Consider the following 17034-nt stretch of genomic DNA (forward strand, 5'->3'; position numbering starts at 1 on the left):
AGTCTTTGGTAATTCTTATAATTTACAAAATTAAGTAGATATGACGAGTTTCATTTTATAATTTCAACATAAATTTGAGAAATAGTCAATTCTACTTATCCAATTCTATTAATCCTCTAAAACTTTTACTTATTTACGTATAGATAAATTTATAAATACGTATAAAAATATTCTCAGTCAATATATTACAATACCTAAAAATCTATTAATTATTTTTAAATACTCAACTGTGAAATAATTAATCTAATCAATTAGGAAAAACATTAATGTTAAATGATAATTTAAATTGCCAATTATTTTTTATGTAAATCCTATCAACTGTTAGTTTAAACGATTATAAAAATGTAACAAGCTTAATATAAATTATAATAAACATTGATTTTCATTTATTTTCCTTCATTGTATCATGTTTTTTTACTTAGTAAATTAATGAAACAATGTATCATGTGATTAACTTGATTCGGAGTATCTATCATAGGTAAGTGTCCAGCTCTTGAAATAGCTTCAAGATTAGCTTTCGGCATAGTCTGAAATACAAAAATTATGGTTTTAACGGAAGCAAATTTTCAATTATTTATTCTTAAAAACTAACATTTTTAACTTACTCTTTCCATTTGACATTCTTGCACAAGTGATACTTTGTCGTCTTTAAGTCCATGTATAAGCAGTGTAGGAACGCAGACTCTTCTGTGAAAAAGATAATCGCCTTCAGGCCATGACATACCATCCAAAACATATTTCATATGAAAAGGCCATTGATTTTCTTGTTCTGAACCACAATAAGGATGTTGTCGACCTCTTGTTGCATATAATATATCTCGCCGGAAACCACACATTAAAAGTGGAGATAAAATTATCCTTAAACAGCAATGATATGCACCTTCTTTCGTCGGCGATACTAAAGGTATTGGTCCACCCCCAGATATTAGAACCAATCGATGAATTTCATGTGTATATTTATTTGCCAAAGCTGTTGCTAAGCTACATCTGAAAACATCAATAGTATTACGTTTCTGTGATTATTAAGTCAAATAGAAGAACATTTTTAATTTAATTTATTTTTAATCAGCATATTTTAATTTAATTAGCGTCATAACATTTTGTCAGGTAATTAAATCACTATCGGAGTCATATTTGGTCATAACCACAAATTATTATGACCTTTCAAATTATAGCGTTTTTTTAAATCTTAGAGTTCATTAGATTTAATCATAAAGTGTTTTGTGGTTGATTTATCTTTGACAAATTACTCAATTTTTATGAATTCATCCACATTGATCCTAAAAATTTTTTCACGAAAAATTTACACCAAATCGAATAATATGGAATTTTAATAGCAAGATAACGGCACGCACTTTGAATTTTTTCTCCAAAAAGCTATTAAGTTGACTGTTGATGAAAATTTATAGAGAATTATGACTTTTAATTACGCTACGTGAATTTCTTTAATGTTATATAAAGTTATTCGCTTACTTACATACATAGTCAATGCTCGAAGTTTCCCTCATTCAAAAAAAGAATTAGAAAGAATTCAAAATGATTTGATTTTTAATCATTTTGAATATTTTCTAATCCTTCAAATCCTTTTTAATACTATATTTTATGGGCATATAACATGTGAGATCATTTTTAATTCTTTTTTTATAAGGGTTATGTCATCTAAATAAATTATTTTTTACATATTTAAACGTTAGTTTTATAGAATTTAAGTTACAGATTACAGTGTAAGCCGCACTAAATTTCAGTATTAGCTTCATCGAAATAATTTTTGAATTGCCGTTCAAATAACCATCCATTGTCCTATTTATAGCACTTAATTATAATTGAACCTATGTGTGTTTGAACCTATGTGAATGCAATAATAGCAGAAAGTTCTAGGAATGGCCTTTGAGGTCAACCATTCACTATTTTCTCTTTGTAGTATATAATATAAATAAAACAAATTTCAAGTCACCGTTAAAAATTGTTGTTATTTCTTACATAAAATAGAACACCCCTCCCTCCATTAAAATGAAACAATAAATTTCTTTTCAAAAATTAATTAAAATGTCAAATGAAAATCTGAGCTGTTCATTGATATGATGCAAATGTGGGAGTATTGAATTGAAAATTCGTTAAAATATAGTTATATACATTGTTGTGTGATATTCCGTGTATAATAAATATTTTTAATTTCTAGAGTAGTGATTGCAATAAATTGTAATATTACTGCTTATATCAGACCTGATATAGACCGTTCATATCAGCCATGATATCAGACTTGATATGGCCTAATCAGGGCTGATATGGCCATATCGAGATGTAGACAAACCTGAAGCATGGATAAAATTTTTCATTTCTGATTTTATTTTGTTGTTTAGAAAATATGAATGGCATTAATGCGTCGTTGATAGTAAATTAATTATAGTTGTTTGCACAACTATATTCATAAAAAGATACATTCTGTAATAGAATACAAAAATCCTACTCTTCTTGGAACTTAACACTTCAAAGTCAAGTATCTAGAAAAGGAACAATTCCGCGGCCATGCGCCCTCTACCGAAAACTTTTAATACTAGTTTCGACAGTGTGGAACATGTGATTGCTCCATGGTGATGTCTTTGTAACTAATGAATGTGTCATCAGATTTATAAATTTTTAATTGATTGTTTGAATTTCTTCCAAAATTTTCAAATGATTCTAATAATACATTAATAAATAACTGAAAATTACATTTCGTGATGAATATGTAAATCATACACAAAAGATTTTTCCATTTGGCATAATATTGCATGAACAATAATAATAATATTAATTTCATATTATATTCAAAAGATAAAAAAAAATTTTAAAAACGGTAGACCCTGAAGGCCATCCGTGTAACTTCCCGCTAATTTTATATCAAGTGCTTAAGGGGTTAGGGGTACTCAGAGGCCTGAAAAAATGATGATTTTCAATAATTTTTTTTTTGTAGTTAATTACTTTATTTGACAAAAATAAAAACATAGCTTTATTAGAACACGTTTCGATTTGACTTCACGAAAATTTCAAAAAAAAAAATTAATAATTCAAAAAGTTATCGCTGTTTTTGTAAAGCCCGTTCCTCCCGAAGTCCTTTGCGGTGATCATCATAAGTCCTTGGAGATTCATCTAAAATCAATCGGATAAGAAAAATTAGTTTTATTAATAGATAATCTTGTGCCTGATCGAAGCTTTTTTTTTTTTTCGAAATTAACAAAATGGCGGCTTCAGGAAATTTTTTTCTAGATTTTCGGGAAAAAATCAACAGTTCATTGTTAAAAAAAAATCGAAATTTTTGACAAAAAAAAAAATCCTTCGATCAGGCACGAGTTTTTAATGTTTTTCAAAAGTACAATAAATTTTATTGAAATCTACAGAGCAGTTTTTAAGTTACAGTGATCACCAGTTCAGAAAACATAGTTTTGAGAAAAACGCATTTAAAGTTTTGCTATGGATTTATGTCAAATTATAAGAATTATTTAATAACTTACACTGAGTCATCTATTCCTGGACCATATAATAGCTCTTCAGCCGTCATAGCAGCTTCCAAAATATCGATTTGCTGGTGCCTACGTTGCAATCGACCTTCTCGGGTGTTATCATTAGCGCGCTTATCTGCTACTTTCATACGTGCAGCATCCATTCTTTCTACATACCGATGAGAATTAGGCCCACAATTAAGTCCTAGTGTATTCATCAAGACTAATAATGAATTTATACCCTCATTAAATATACACATAGCAACGTATGCAGCTATTTGTACGATAGTATAACTAGTATTTACCGTTTTTGGGCATATTTTCCATACTAGTTGGTTAAAGCTTTCATTATTATTCTGATTGAATCCACCTATACATCTTGAAAGTAAATTTTCATTACTAAGATCTTCGTATATAGGCTTGATAGCTTTTAAAACATCAGAAGGTAAGGGAGAATAATCGTGAGAATAGGTATCAAGCTCTCCTCTTGCTTCAGCGCGCTGGTAAGAGCACCAAGATTCTTCGCCTTTTGAACACATATCATGATTCGGTTTTTCATCACTCGAGCCGTAGTGATAAAAGGTTGCCATTATAGCAGATTTCATATTTTCAATAGAATCACAATGCCGGCGTATTGCTAAACCATAGTACACAGTTAGTTTGTCTATTACTTTTCCTGTGAGCTTACCTCGACCACCAAGACCTTTTTGGTTACTCTTCAGCGTACGTAATCGACTCCCCATCCGCTTTTGGACATGCCCTATACATTCCTTTTTATTTACAGTTGTATTTTTGTAAGGATCTGATTTTATAATTTCTGAATAGGTCTTGGAGTCACCATACCAATATAGTTGGCATACTTAACTCCATATTTAGTTTCAGAATACGAAAACATTTCGACCATCGCATCCACCTCCATTTTCCCAGAAGACCCTTTATGATTAGCAGAACACACATCTTTGTGCGATTGATACCATTCCTAGAACTCAACAGTATTTGGTTTTTTTTTCCAATACTCATATAGCTTACAATATGCACTTTTAATGTTTATGTCAAGAATCTTTCCAGTAAAATAGCCAATTATAGAAGAAACTCCAAATGACGATGTATATCCCCGTTGTTGCCAGGTTCCATCTCCCGATACAGTTAGATGATTTATATCTTCATTTTCAGTTGTTGGCATTGCTTGCTTTTCTTCATTCACAGCTTTCGTCATGAAGGTTTCTGCGACGGTTTTACTACAATTCAAAATCTGTTTCAGTAAAATTGTATGCGTAGATTTATCTAAAAAAGACGGCATGTCCATCAGGCCGCAAAACTTGCACAATCCTTCGTATCCTATTCCTAGTATTCTCATTACAAAAATGAAACGTCTGTTTATTTCATAAGAATGCCCAACGAAAGAACAGGAAGGAAGGAATATATTCATTTCCACAGTTATTACATGCAACTACAATTTTGAATCCCAGCCCACGTGTACTTGCTGTTTGAAACACTACATTTCCATCACATTTTTTACATTTTATAAGAGCAGAAATTGCAGTGAATACCTGAATAAAATTTATTATTCGAAATTCAGTACTGCTGTCTTCAGGTACATCATCTTCAGTGTTTTGTTTTAATTTTTTAGAAGATGTACTCTGAATACTTTCATCACGTTCGGCTGTTTTCGGATTAAAAACATTCTTTCTTTTGACTGAACGCGACATTAATTTTTTCAGAACTCCGAAGTTCTCTTGAAACCTTTCTAGAATCACGTCCCATGGTTAATAATTTAATTCACTTGAGAAATAATTTATCACAAAACTATCGACTGATCAGTGCAACGACTACAGGTATACTGGCAACCAAAAATTATTTTTCAGTTCTTGTACTACCTACAAATTGTGAATATATGTAGAAGGATTTATATATATATATATATATATATATATATATATATATATATATATATATATATATATATATATATATATATATATATATATATATATATATATATATTGGGTGGGTCAAAAAAATCGAATAATTTATTTTTGACTTTATACTCTGAAAAATAGGTTCGTAGACACCTAAAAAGAATTCTCTCCAAGTATAAGCTCTTAATTATAACGGGAAGGTCCTCCGCTTTGCGGGTTTCTATTTTTTTCGAATAATCAGATAAAAAAATTTATATCTCGCTTCCAACTGCTTGGAAAAATATTCCGTGGCATAGATTTTGTGAGAAATTGAATGCTTTACAAAAAGGTCTCTTATGACTTTTTCAAAAACTCAACCGATTAAAAGATATTCATAGTTGAAGTTTGGCTATTTTAAGGAAAATATTCGTTTTTATTATGAATTTTATAAGTCGATGAAAAAAATTATTTCGGATTGCGGAACTCATGATTTTGTAGGAAATTTACTGCTCTACAAAAATGGTCTCTTATGATTTTTTGATTAAGTGAAGCCGTTACGAGATATTCATCGTCAAACATTAACGAATATCAATATTTCCAGTTTTTGATCAATAATTCGATAAATTTTAATTTAAACTATGAGTTTCAGGAAAATTTACATAAATTTGAGTTTCGATCGATAAAGAAATGTTATAATAAGTTAGATAAAGAATTATTGGAATTATCATTGATTTTCCTTGGAGAAATGCCTCAAGAAAAGATTTCTTTCAAACGTCCTGGTGCTGTTCATCATGCTAGATGGATGGCTAAGGCCATTTATAGTTTGAAAATGTATCTATTCAGAGATGAATTCAAACTCTCTCAGAAAGAATTGCATGGTCTTCGTCATTTCTGTATTTTTATAGTCACATTGTATTTAAAAGCTTGGTTTTCATCAACTTCTGCAACAACTGCTGCTTATCATGACTTGCAGTTTATGAAAAATTTATTGGAGTACAAACATATCAATCCTTTGATTTCTTCAGCTACGTGTGAAAAAATGATTTCGCACTTATGGTATTTGAGCGATGAACTTGCCATTTTATCACTGTTTGACGATGGCGTTCCATTAGAAGTAAAAAAAGTATTGTTGAAGCTGTTAATACTCGTGAAGGTACAGATTCTAAAGCTAAAAGATTTGTAATTGCTAAAAAGATTTGAATTCATTGGCGCAGAGAACTCTGAGTGACTTTGTGTCTAAAAAGTCATTAAATCTTTTCAAAATCTTCGATCTACCGTATGACTTTCTTGATGTCGATGTTGAATTATGGCCTACTAATGAGAGTTATCTCGAAAATAAAGAATACTTTCAACAACTAAAAGTTGTCAATGATTCAGCAGAGCGAGCTGTTGCATTAGTCAGTGAATATAATCAATGCTTGACAAAAATGAAGAACAATTCCAGTACTTATTGCAAGTTGTCAAAGAACATCAAAAACATTCCCAAATTGTAATAAAAGAAATTATTTATAGTAATAGCGTACTGTTATGTTAAAAATATAGACAATTATATTGCAATTGATAATTCAATAAAAAATTTATCTATAAAAAAGTTAAATACTGGTTGTTTCTCACTTGATTCAATACTTTTCATATTAAATTTGACAAATAAATATGTCATTCACTTCAAATTAAACTAATCATTGGCTATATGTCGAAAAAAATGCTCTAATTTCTTGTTTTAATGCAATCAAACAAGCTCAAGACTGAAAACAATATTAAAAAAATTGTTTATAACATTTCTTTATCGATCGAAACTCAAATTTATGTAAATTTTCCTGAAACTCATAGTTTAAATTAAAATTTATCGAATTATTGATCAAAAACTGGAAATATTGATATTCGTTAATGTTTGACGATGAATATCTCGTAACGGCTTCACTTAATCAAAAATCATAAGAGACCATTTTTGTAGAGCAGTAAATTTCCTACAAAATCATGAGTTCCGCAATCCGAAATAATTTTTTTCATCGACTTATAAAATTCATAATAAAAACGAATATTTTCCTTAAAATAGCCAAACTTCAACTACGAATATCTTTTAATCGGTTGAGTTTTTGAAAAAGTCATAAGAGACCTTTTTTGTAAAGCATTCAATTTCTCACAAAATCTATGCCACGGAATATTTTTCCAAGCAGTTGGAAGCGAGATATAAATTTTTTTAACTGATTATTCGAAAAATAGAAACCCGCAAAGCGGAGGACCTTCCCGTTATAATTAAGAGCTTATACTTGGAGAGAATTCTTTTTAGGTGTCTACGAACCTATTTTTCAGAGTATAAAGTCAAAAATAAATTATTCGATTTTTTTGACCCACCTAATATATATATATATATATATATATATATATATATATATATATATATATATATATATATATATATATTATATATATATATATATGTATAAATTATACATACATTAAAATGGGGAGATATTCATGACAATGAAACCCGAAAGGTCGGTTGCTTGCAGCTGTTTCTAGCTACCTGCTCTCGAATGCCACGTAGCACCCGAGTGTCCTTTGGTCATTGTTAAATAACTCGAAAGGAATTTGTCGGATTCACTTCAAATTTTCACACAATATTTTTAAAATATTATACTTTAAGAAAATGCAAAAAAAAATCGATTTTTTGAAAATTCTGACTACCCCTAACCCCTTAAAACTGCACGAATGATGTTTTTGAGCTCTTCGAACTCAAAAATACAATTTATGTGTTATTTTAAGCTCCCTGAGCTTAGAGAGATAATTTTTCAAATTTTCAAACTGCAGTAACGTTTGAATAAATGAATTAATTTTTACGCGGTTGGTTGCATTCGGCGCAATTTTTTAAGCTCTATAAAGAATCTGTAAGTTTAGTTTGATAGAACCAAGAATTTCGGAGTAATTCTGGAAAAACACTTTTTTCGGTTTTCTTTCGTCAACGATAACTCACGAATGAATGAACTAATTTTGACCGGACCGACGGCGATCGACGTGATTTTTTGATGTTAAGAGTTGATTAGTTTTTGGAATCGATCGGTCAATCTGTTTGAAAGTTATTCCAAAAAATGTCGGAGTAATGTTGAAAAAATCCTTGTATCCAAATATTTCGTCGAGGATATCTCTCGAACCAATCAACTGATTTTTACGTTCTTGGCTGCAATCGACGCAGTTTCATGAGCTCTAAAAATTATTCTATTTCACCAAAAACGATCCGAAAAGAAATATCGAAGTTATGTGAAAAAAACACTTTTTTTGGTTTTTTTTCGTTCACGATATCTCTTGAACAAATTAACCGATTTTAACCGGATTGGCGGCAATCGACGTGGTTTTTTAAGGTTGAGAGCTGATATGTTTTTGGAATCGATTGGTACAGCCGTTTAAAAGTTATTCCAAAAAAACCACTCCTGAAAAAAACTTTTTCCCTATTTGTTTTTAGATTTCTCTAAATTTCTCAAAATCTATCGGTCCGAATTGGTTCAAATTTTCAGGGAATCTAAGTTTAGTGAAGCCCTTTCGAATGGCAATAACCGCGATGAAATCGGTTTAACCGTTCAAAAGTTATCAAAGGGTTACACACACACACACACGCGCGCGCGCGCGCGCACACACACGCACACATACAGACATACGGACATTATCGCGAAAACATTCAGGGAAGCTTCCTAGGATCTCAAAAAGTAAAGATCTGATGAGAACTCGATTTTCGAAAAACGGGGTGAAACCAATAACTTCCCGATTTTTGAAAATTTTCAATTTTCTTAGCGGGAAGTTAAAAATTTTACTTTTTTTTTTAATTTTAAATCAGATGAAAAATGGTAACCGATTGATTCTACGACAACAGGAATTATTAATTTTTTTTTAAGTTTCTTCAAACTTTTGAATAATTCAAAAAATTAATCTATTTTTTCACTTAAATTACTATTAACAAAAAAATTAATTTTGAAAGTAAAAATTCTAAACTATCAATTTCTTTATTAAAAAAAAATTTTGTGAAATGTATTAATTAAAAAAAAAATGAGAAATGTAAATTTGCCGATTCTTAGACTTAAAAAAACTAGTGACCCAATAACAGAATTATCACTCAGATTTGGCCATATTTGATACTATTAAGTCAGATCCGGACTGATAAAACCATATCAGAACATATCAAAAAATTAGAAACGGGTGGATCAAATTATATCAGGCCATATCAGAATATATCAACAAATTATATATCGCTATATCAAATTATATCAGCCTCAATCAAATCATATCAGGCCAGACCAAGCCATACCAAGCCTGATCAAGCTATATCAGGCCTGATATGGCCAATTTTTATACCAGGTCATATCAGTCCGCATGAAAAAGTATATATGTGAGAAATATATGTGTATATATTAGGGTGTGCCAAAATGTAATTTCCGTGAAGAACCTTTTAAAATTGGAATTTTGAATTCCGCTTTTAACAGCAGCTGTGTTTAGGCATTTCCTGAAATATTTCGGGGTAAGAGGATTTATTTGATTTTCACAGAACTTTTAACAGGAGATTCAATTAGGCACTTCCGGCCAAATTTTGAATTTTCAGTGGAAATGTTCAAACTAAGCTTCTGTTAAAAAATTCTATAAAAATCAAATTTATCGTCTCACCTTAAAATATCTCAGGAATTGCCCAAACACATCCTCAGTTAAAAGCGGAACTCAAAATTCCAATTTTAAAAGGTTCTTCACGGAAGTTACATTTTGGCATACCCTAGTATATATATTTTCTCATTTATTTTTTTTTTTGCGCTAAATATATGCAAACTTATATTCCGACATAAATAATAGAATATATGTCTACATGTACGCTCGCATTTATAAATATATATGTCCACAGATATATTAACATATATGCGCGCATATAATTGTCTAGATATACATAGAAAAAAATTTCTTTTGAATCAAGTAAATAATTTTGAAGAATTTCACCTTCTTGATTTGAGTAAAAAAATTTTTTAAATATTTTTTTTTCTTTGCGTAAATATATGCGGCATATATATTATATATGTGACATATATATTTCTCCATGCGGGAGGTCATATCAGGATTTATCAATAATTATACATGGACATATCAGATCAAATCAGGCCTGATATGATTATATAAAAAATTTTGATATGGCTATATCAGGACATATCCAGTGATCAGAATATTTTTTCACGGGCGCTTAAGTTCTTAAATCGATTAAATAAAATTTTTGTTATTTTTTTATTATATATTAATTAATGATAATGTGGGTAAGACATCGACTATTTTTTATAATTCGGCGTTACAAAAAAAGTTGTTATTATTGTTATACAATTAATAGAAAAAAATAAAAATTCCATATTACCCGTAGTTATGAGCAACTAAGACACATTTTTGCCCAAATTTAAAAGCATAATGATAAAGAACTTCTTCCAAGTCATTGAGTAGCTTATCAAAATGATAATCGCACTTTTTATCAGGAACAGAACTCATACCATGACCCAATAAATCCGGAGCTATGCACGGATAACCCATCATTGAAAAATATTGAAGTTGATTTTCAAAGATTTCGGCAGAGGATCCAAATCCATGAAGAAATACTATTGTAGGTTTTCGAATTTTTTTTGAAATAGTTAATTCCGTTAAAGATTCTTTGCAGCTTTGAATAAGTTCTTCAACATTTTTTTCTTTTTCACCATTTTTCGATTCCTCGAGTTTTTGTTTTAATTTTAGTTTACTTGTTTTTTTATTGTCACTACATTTACTAGTATCATCAAATTTTGAAGTAACATTTTCATTCAAAGTAACTGTTGAATGAAATTTTTCAATTTTATCGTTTTTTTGTAATGATGGTTTGTCATGAGAATCAATATCAAAAATTAGTCTCTTTTCATCAATCATATTTTTAGCAACTAATGAAGTAAAATCAGAGTACACGATTTCTTCAAAATTTTCAATTAAATTTATTGTAAATTCTGTAGTTTCTTTCTCTGTAATTATTTCACTACTATTTTCTTCTTGGACGAAACCAATACAATCTGTATTTTTCTGAAGCTGTGTAGCTATATCTGCAGTATTGTCATCATTTAAATTCGAAGATTCTAACATGTGATTAAACTTATCTTCGATCATTTGCGTAAAAGAGTTTTCTACATTGAAATCTGATTCCATTGAAACTTCCATTGTTTCAACGCTATTAATACCAGAATCCAGGTAATCTATCATGTCGAAATCTTTTTTATTAATTGGTTCTTTTAAATAAAAGTCTAACTTATCAGGATCACTTATACATGGAGCAAATGCTTGATTTACATAGCCACCAAAGTCAGATTTGTCAATACTTGCAACACAATATCTACTACTGCTATAATCATCACTGGAAAAGTCAAATTTTATGTCTAAAGGAATACTTGTGGGCGCATCATTGATTATCGATTTATTTCGTTTTGAACTAGTAGATTCATTTTTATCGCTTAAATAGTGTATATTATCTATTGTTCTTTCACAAGAACTTACAACGTTAATTGTATGATTAAGAACATTTCCCAAAATAAGATCAATAGATCTTTCTAAATCTCTAATAATTTTACTTTTAATAGCCAAAGTTTCAATATTTAAGCGATCTTTAAAGTAATTCCTAAGTTCAATTTTTTCAATAATTTTATTATTTGCTTTTGATTTCACTGATCTATCGAAATGATTTAAATCTTTGGAAACATTAATTTTAAATTTACTCGTTTTTTCTTTATCATCATTTTGTTTGAAACGAGTTTTAGTTTGATTTAATTTAAAAGAATTTTGCTCATTAATATTATTCCGAGTATAAAACTTATAAAACGTGCATCTACAGCTATGAAATGAATGAGGTCTTTCTATCCAATTCGAAATGAACTTTTCATTTATAGATTCTGAGTTATATATAGATAAATTATCGGATTCACTAGCTTTTTGTGTTGGTTTCAATATTCGAAGTGTACGTCGAGGTCCTACGGTGAAAAAATCACAATCTGGTAATTTTGATTTTGCAGGTTCGATACGATTTCGATTTTGTAGATAACTGTATATTTTGGAGTACCAAGATGCTTTTGAAACCTCTACAGTCATTTTTCAATGCTCATAATTGTTTTAGGACACACTTTTTATTAATCCAATACTCAAGTATTGGAAATTGATTTTATTTCATGTAATTTAAAAGTCCATACAAATTTTCAAATCAAAAATCAAAACTCACACATGTCCCACTTATTAATTATTCATTCGCTATAACATATTTTTCGTTTAATGAAACAATTAAAAACTTTGGTATTTTAAAAATTACTCACTTTTACACTTTCTATAAGAAAGTTGTGCTATTCATATTATAATTCAGTTCAACTAACGACTACATTTTATCACTGATACTGTTAAAAAATATCGGCAACTAAAAAAGCTAAATTAAGTATACGTATGTTTTTTGTTTATTTCACTGTTTGATGTAATAAGAGATTATCAGCCAAAAAATAATTACATTCATGAAGATACAATAATAAGATGAATAAAATTTTATTGAATTAATAAAGTTCATGAATACAAAACTGTTGAATTTTCACACAATACCACTAAAACTTGAATAAACGATCAAAGCATTTACCATGAGCATGTGACGCTCTTTTATTTTATTTCACGTATATAATTCGAAAATAACTGGATTTTTTTTTTTACGAGCCAAATTCAGTAGTAAAACTGTCACTGCTATAACCGAATTAATAATAAAAGCATGATCGAACTTATGGACCGATCCATAGCCAATCCAATACAATCAACTGTACATAGATTATGGCAGCCATTATAGTAAGAAAGTACTAAGGCATATGATCCGTTGAATAGATTAACTTGTTTGCCATTGACTCGGGTTTCGGGGCCCGTTATTTTTGAAGTTCACTGGTATGACGATTCTATACGCGACAAACAGCTACAGGAACCGTCAAGGTTGTTATTAACAAGACGACTCGCTCAATAACAGTCAAATTATTATTGTAATATAATAAAATTAATACAAATGATATTAATCACATAAAAAAAGTTATGATAAATGAAAAAAAAATAATTTTTAATTACTTTAATGACTTATTTAAAATAAAATTCAAAAATTCACGCTCAAAGCGCTCATTCCACTGGAATTAGGAAACAAAATAGATGTGAAAGAACAAATAATACACTGAAAAAAATGTTTCAGTCCTATTGGTTTACACTTTTTTAAAGAATTGATATTGCGAATATGATATAAAGAAGTTTCAGTGTTATCGCAATACACTGTTAAAGTGAGTGACATATTTTCCGTGGAATATGCACAAAGTAAGGAAATATAGATGTATTTGATCTTAAAAAAACTTGAAAAATGTCTAAAAAAGAAAAATGAAATGATCGAAAAAAAATTAAATTCGTTTGATTAGTTGATTAGACTAACTGTAATTATAAATGAAGTCAAAGTCACTTGAGTGCAGAGTGAGGAATGTGATCATTCTTCGAAACAGCCCTGATAGCCAGCGCTTTCTCAGTAAGTGTTGACTTCCAGCAGTTACGGTTAATTTATACATCAAGTTGGCGGTAATTCTTCTTTCAACAACAGTTGTAAGCAAATTGACGGAAATCTACGGCCGCAACTTGAATACAAGTTAACAATCAAATTTGTAGTTAAATTTCCTTTCAACTTTACTACAATTTGACTGAAATACTTGTACAGCAAGTTTTGACGTCTATTTGCAGAGTAAGTTATAGGTAACTAATAGGTAATCGCTCGCTTTGCCAACTCTTTCCGTCAAGTTTGCTTCAAATTGCGGACGTAGATTGACAGTAAGTTATAGGTAAGGTGGCTATCAGGGAGTACTCTTGTGAAACTAAGTGCTTAATCGACAAAATAGTAAACTTTACTACCGATAGTTGTGAGTTATGTTGATAAGCAGGAAAAGATTATTACGGGTCGGGACAGTTTCGCCGAAAAAAAAAAGTAGGTAAAACAGGGAGGAACTATTCACAGATTCGGTAGAATCTGGCGCCAAGGTCCGTTCAAAAATCCCGTTGTAAACGGAGCGCCAGACTACCGACTGTGTTTACTGTAAGCATCGCGTTTTTTAGATAGAGGTTGCAAATTTATTTTTAATTCTACGGTCCTTTTTTTCCTTAAATTAGTATTATAACGGTAGTTCATACCTTATTTTCTTGATATTAATTGATTATATGCAATTATAACAATTAATCTGCTTAATATTATTAAATTTAATCAGCACAAACTATAGCAACGCAAAAATTTCGATCCTGACTTTTTTTCGATGGGCAAAGTGATCTGCCACAGACTAAATAATTCGAGAATGCATAGTAATCCTCCGATAGATGGGAAACTACAGTTAAAAAAAGATATTTCGCAGCTTGGATCTACACTCGCCACGGTGCACTGGTTCTTTCTACATAAACTGTAGATTCAACGGGATAGCTCACTAAAGTTACCACCCCACAATTTTTTTTTTTAATTAATTTTTGATTTTTTTTCATCACGTCGTTAGCTCGTCGTTTGTTCTTTATTGTTTAATATCAACATTTGTTAGTTCTCCATTTATTCATTTTAAAGAAAATTTATTAATAATGTACCTTTAAGTTAGCCCCCCTGTCGCATTTTTTAATATTTTGGTAGCAATTTGGTTCATCAAGCCTCTATTTTTGATTGTTCATGTATATTTAACATTTGTTCCTACTTCACATTTTTTATTTGTTGTTTAATTAACATTTTTAATTAGCTTTATGTATGCATTCTAAATATTTGCACTGCGCATGCGTCAACTTTACGTATAGACTTTTAGCGCGGTCATTTGAAAATTATAGTGACAAGCACATCTCATGTGTAAAAAATTAAAAAGTTTACGAGTGTAATTTTTTAGGAATTACTATTTAATTAATTCAAATAATTAAAAAAAAATTGTTAGACGTCAGCCAATATCAATGTCATTAAGTAAATAAATAAATAACTAATAAATATTCATTTCATTCTAAATTTTTTAAAAATATCGAGAGAATTGTTAATCAATGCATGTACATTTTTTTTTTATTTTCATCAATTCTATTTTCATGAATACTACGAAGTATTAAAAAAAAAAAAAAAAAAAAAAAAAAAATCCATAACAATTAACAAAAAATTCAATACTTTATTAAAATAAAACTTATTATAAAATTATTAAAAACTACACGTTGCCCTTTTGTCCTGTGACCTCTATAATTGAAATTACAAGAAAAATACACTTACTCTAATCACTGTGCTGGTCAATATAATTTTCAAAAGTCCGCGCTGAAAGTCTAAACGTAAAGTTGACGCATGCGCAGTGCAAATATTTAGAATACAAATATTCAGCTTATTAAAAATGTTAATTAAACAAGAAATAAACAATTTAAAGTTGGAACAAAGGTTTTTGTACATGAACAATCATAATCAGAGGTTATTCCCATTGGATAGTGTACCATTCTATGATTTTGTGGTCGTTGCCGATAGGTTGCATTGTTATCCAATCAAGTGGATTTAGGTGAAAAGTCTTACAATTATGAGCATGGTGTATTGTGTCATTTACTTACAACAATGTCATAATAACAATAACACTAATAATAAAAATTATGAGAATGAAATTAATTATATCGGTAATACCAAATTGAGGTTAAAAATATTATTATCATTATTATTACTGAATGAATTATTGTTATTATTAAATTAATGTGTATTAGAGTATTAAATCCCAATCAACAACTTTTTTAATTCAAAAAAATGTTAAAATTTTTACTGTATATAAATAAAAATGTAAAATCCCTATTAATAAGATAGTTAATCGCTTTTAACCGCGGAGTTTACGCGGATCAGTCACGTTAAGTCTTTTAATGCTACTAGCTACTATGAGAGAAACAGAATTTTAATTTTTTTGTTAGGATTTGATTTTCAAAATTAACGAAAAAATAACCTTTTATATGATAATAGCTTTACCTGCATTAATTAATTTATTTACATATTTCTAATTTTGCGCGGGAAAAGTTCAATTTTAAAATTAAGAGGCGAGCAAAAAATTACACTTAACAAAAAGATATGAAATCCGAACAAAAACAGTTTCACTGTAAAAAATTGCGCCAAGTCCACGTTCATAAAACTCATCTCAATAACATCTGCACTTTGCAAAAAAAATAAGACTCGTTACAATAATTTTCATTCTATACAAAAAAAAGTTAAATACAAAAAAATACCAAGAAACCGTCATAATGTTGAAAAAATTGAAAAAAATTTATTGAAAATTTAAAAATTAAGGAAAAAATTTTTTATCGTACTTGGCGCGCGTCATTGAGTACCCCAAATTTTTTCGAACGAATTTCAACCCGAGAAAAAACGATTTCGCTTGAATTTATGTAATGTAAATATGTATAATTATATAATATATATATATATATATATATTTTTTCAGGATACATGAACATCCTTTTAATGTTTCAACATTTATAAGTAAGTCAACCTATAAAATGCATAAATGTAATTAGTGAAATATTATTTTATGATACGTTTAACAAAAGTTAGGTAAAATCAACATGGCATACGTATTTTATTTGAAATTTTTAAATTGTCCGCCCATCGTTTATGATTTCAATAA

General features: G+C 29.3%; 2 protein-coding genes across 4 annotated transcripts; both read right to left on the reverse strand.

Annotated features, from left to right (window-relative positions):
* Nucleotides 1–280: 280 nt before the first annotated feature.
* On the reverse strand, nt 281–12690 carry LOC141525898 (uncharacterized). Its single transcript, XM_074240594.1, has 3 exons — nt 10752–12690; nt 606–987; nt 281–527 (listed from the first exon to the last, which is right to left on the reverse strand). Exons 1-3 carry the CDS (start codon nt 12488–12490, stop codon nt 405–407), a joined length of 2244 nt encoding a protein of 747 aa, XP_074096695.1. The 5' UTR covers nt 12491–12690; the 3' UTR covers nt 281–404.
* LOC141525900 (uncharacterized) lies at nt 1621–5343 on the reverse strand. Of its 3 annotated transcripts, none has more exons than XM_074240599.1 (3): nt 3785–3910; nt 3492–3702; nt 1621–3129 (listed from the first exon to the last, which is right to left on the reverse strand). In XM_074240599.1, the coding sequence occupies exons 1-3, from the start codon at nt 3804–3806 to the stop codon at nt 3126–3128; spliced, it is 237 nt and encodes a 78-aa protein (XP_074096700.1). In that variant the 5' UTR covers nt 3807–3910; the 3' UTR covers nt 1621–3125. The 3 variants fall into 3 exon arrangements, with proteins under 3 accessions (XP_074096700.1, XP_074096701.1, XP_074096699.1); XM_074240600.1 differs by having other exon boundaries at nt 3492–3684; nt 3785–3886; XM_074240598.1 differs by having other exon boundaries at nt 3492–5343.
* Nucleotides 12691–17034: the final 4344 nt, after the last annotated feature.

The sequence above is a fragment of the Cotesia typhae genome, unplaced genomic scaffold, assembly GCF_013202065.1.
Source record: "Cotesia typhae breed Kobodo isofemale line unplaced genomic scaffold, CoteBio_Ctyphae contig_28, whole genome shotgun sequence".
NCBI lineage: Eukaryota > Metazoa > Arthropoda > Insecta > Hymenoptera > Braconidae > Cotesia > Cotesia typhae.

Bases quoted from the DNA above. Each gene is read 5' to 3' on its own strand.
- LOC141525900 (XM_074240598.1), bottom strand. From the start codon at position 4,222: ATGGGGAGTCGATTACGTACGCTGAAGAGTAACCAAAAAGGTCTTGGT.
- LOC141525898 (XM_074240594.1), bottom strand. From the start codon at position 12,490: ATGACTGTAGAGGTTTCAAAAGCATCTTGGTACTCCAAAATATACAGT. The intron at 988-10,751 runs GTAATATGGAAT...TGATGTTTTCAG, and splicing joins TTAGTTGCTCATAACTACGG to ATGTAGCTTAGCAACAGCTT. The intron at 528-605 runs GTAAGTTAAAAA...TTTGTATTTCAG, and splicing joins AAGAATGTCAAATGGAAAGA to ACTATGCCGAAAGCTAATCT.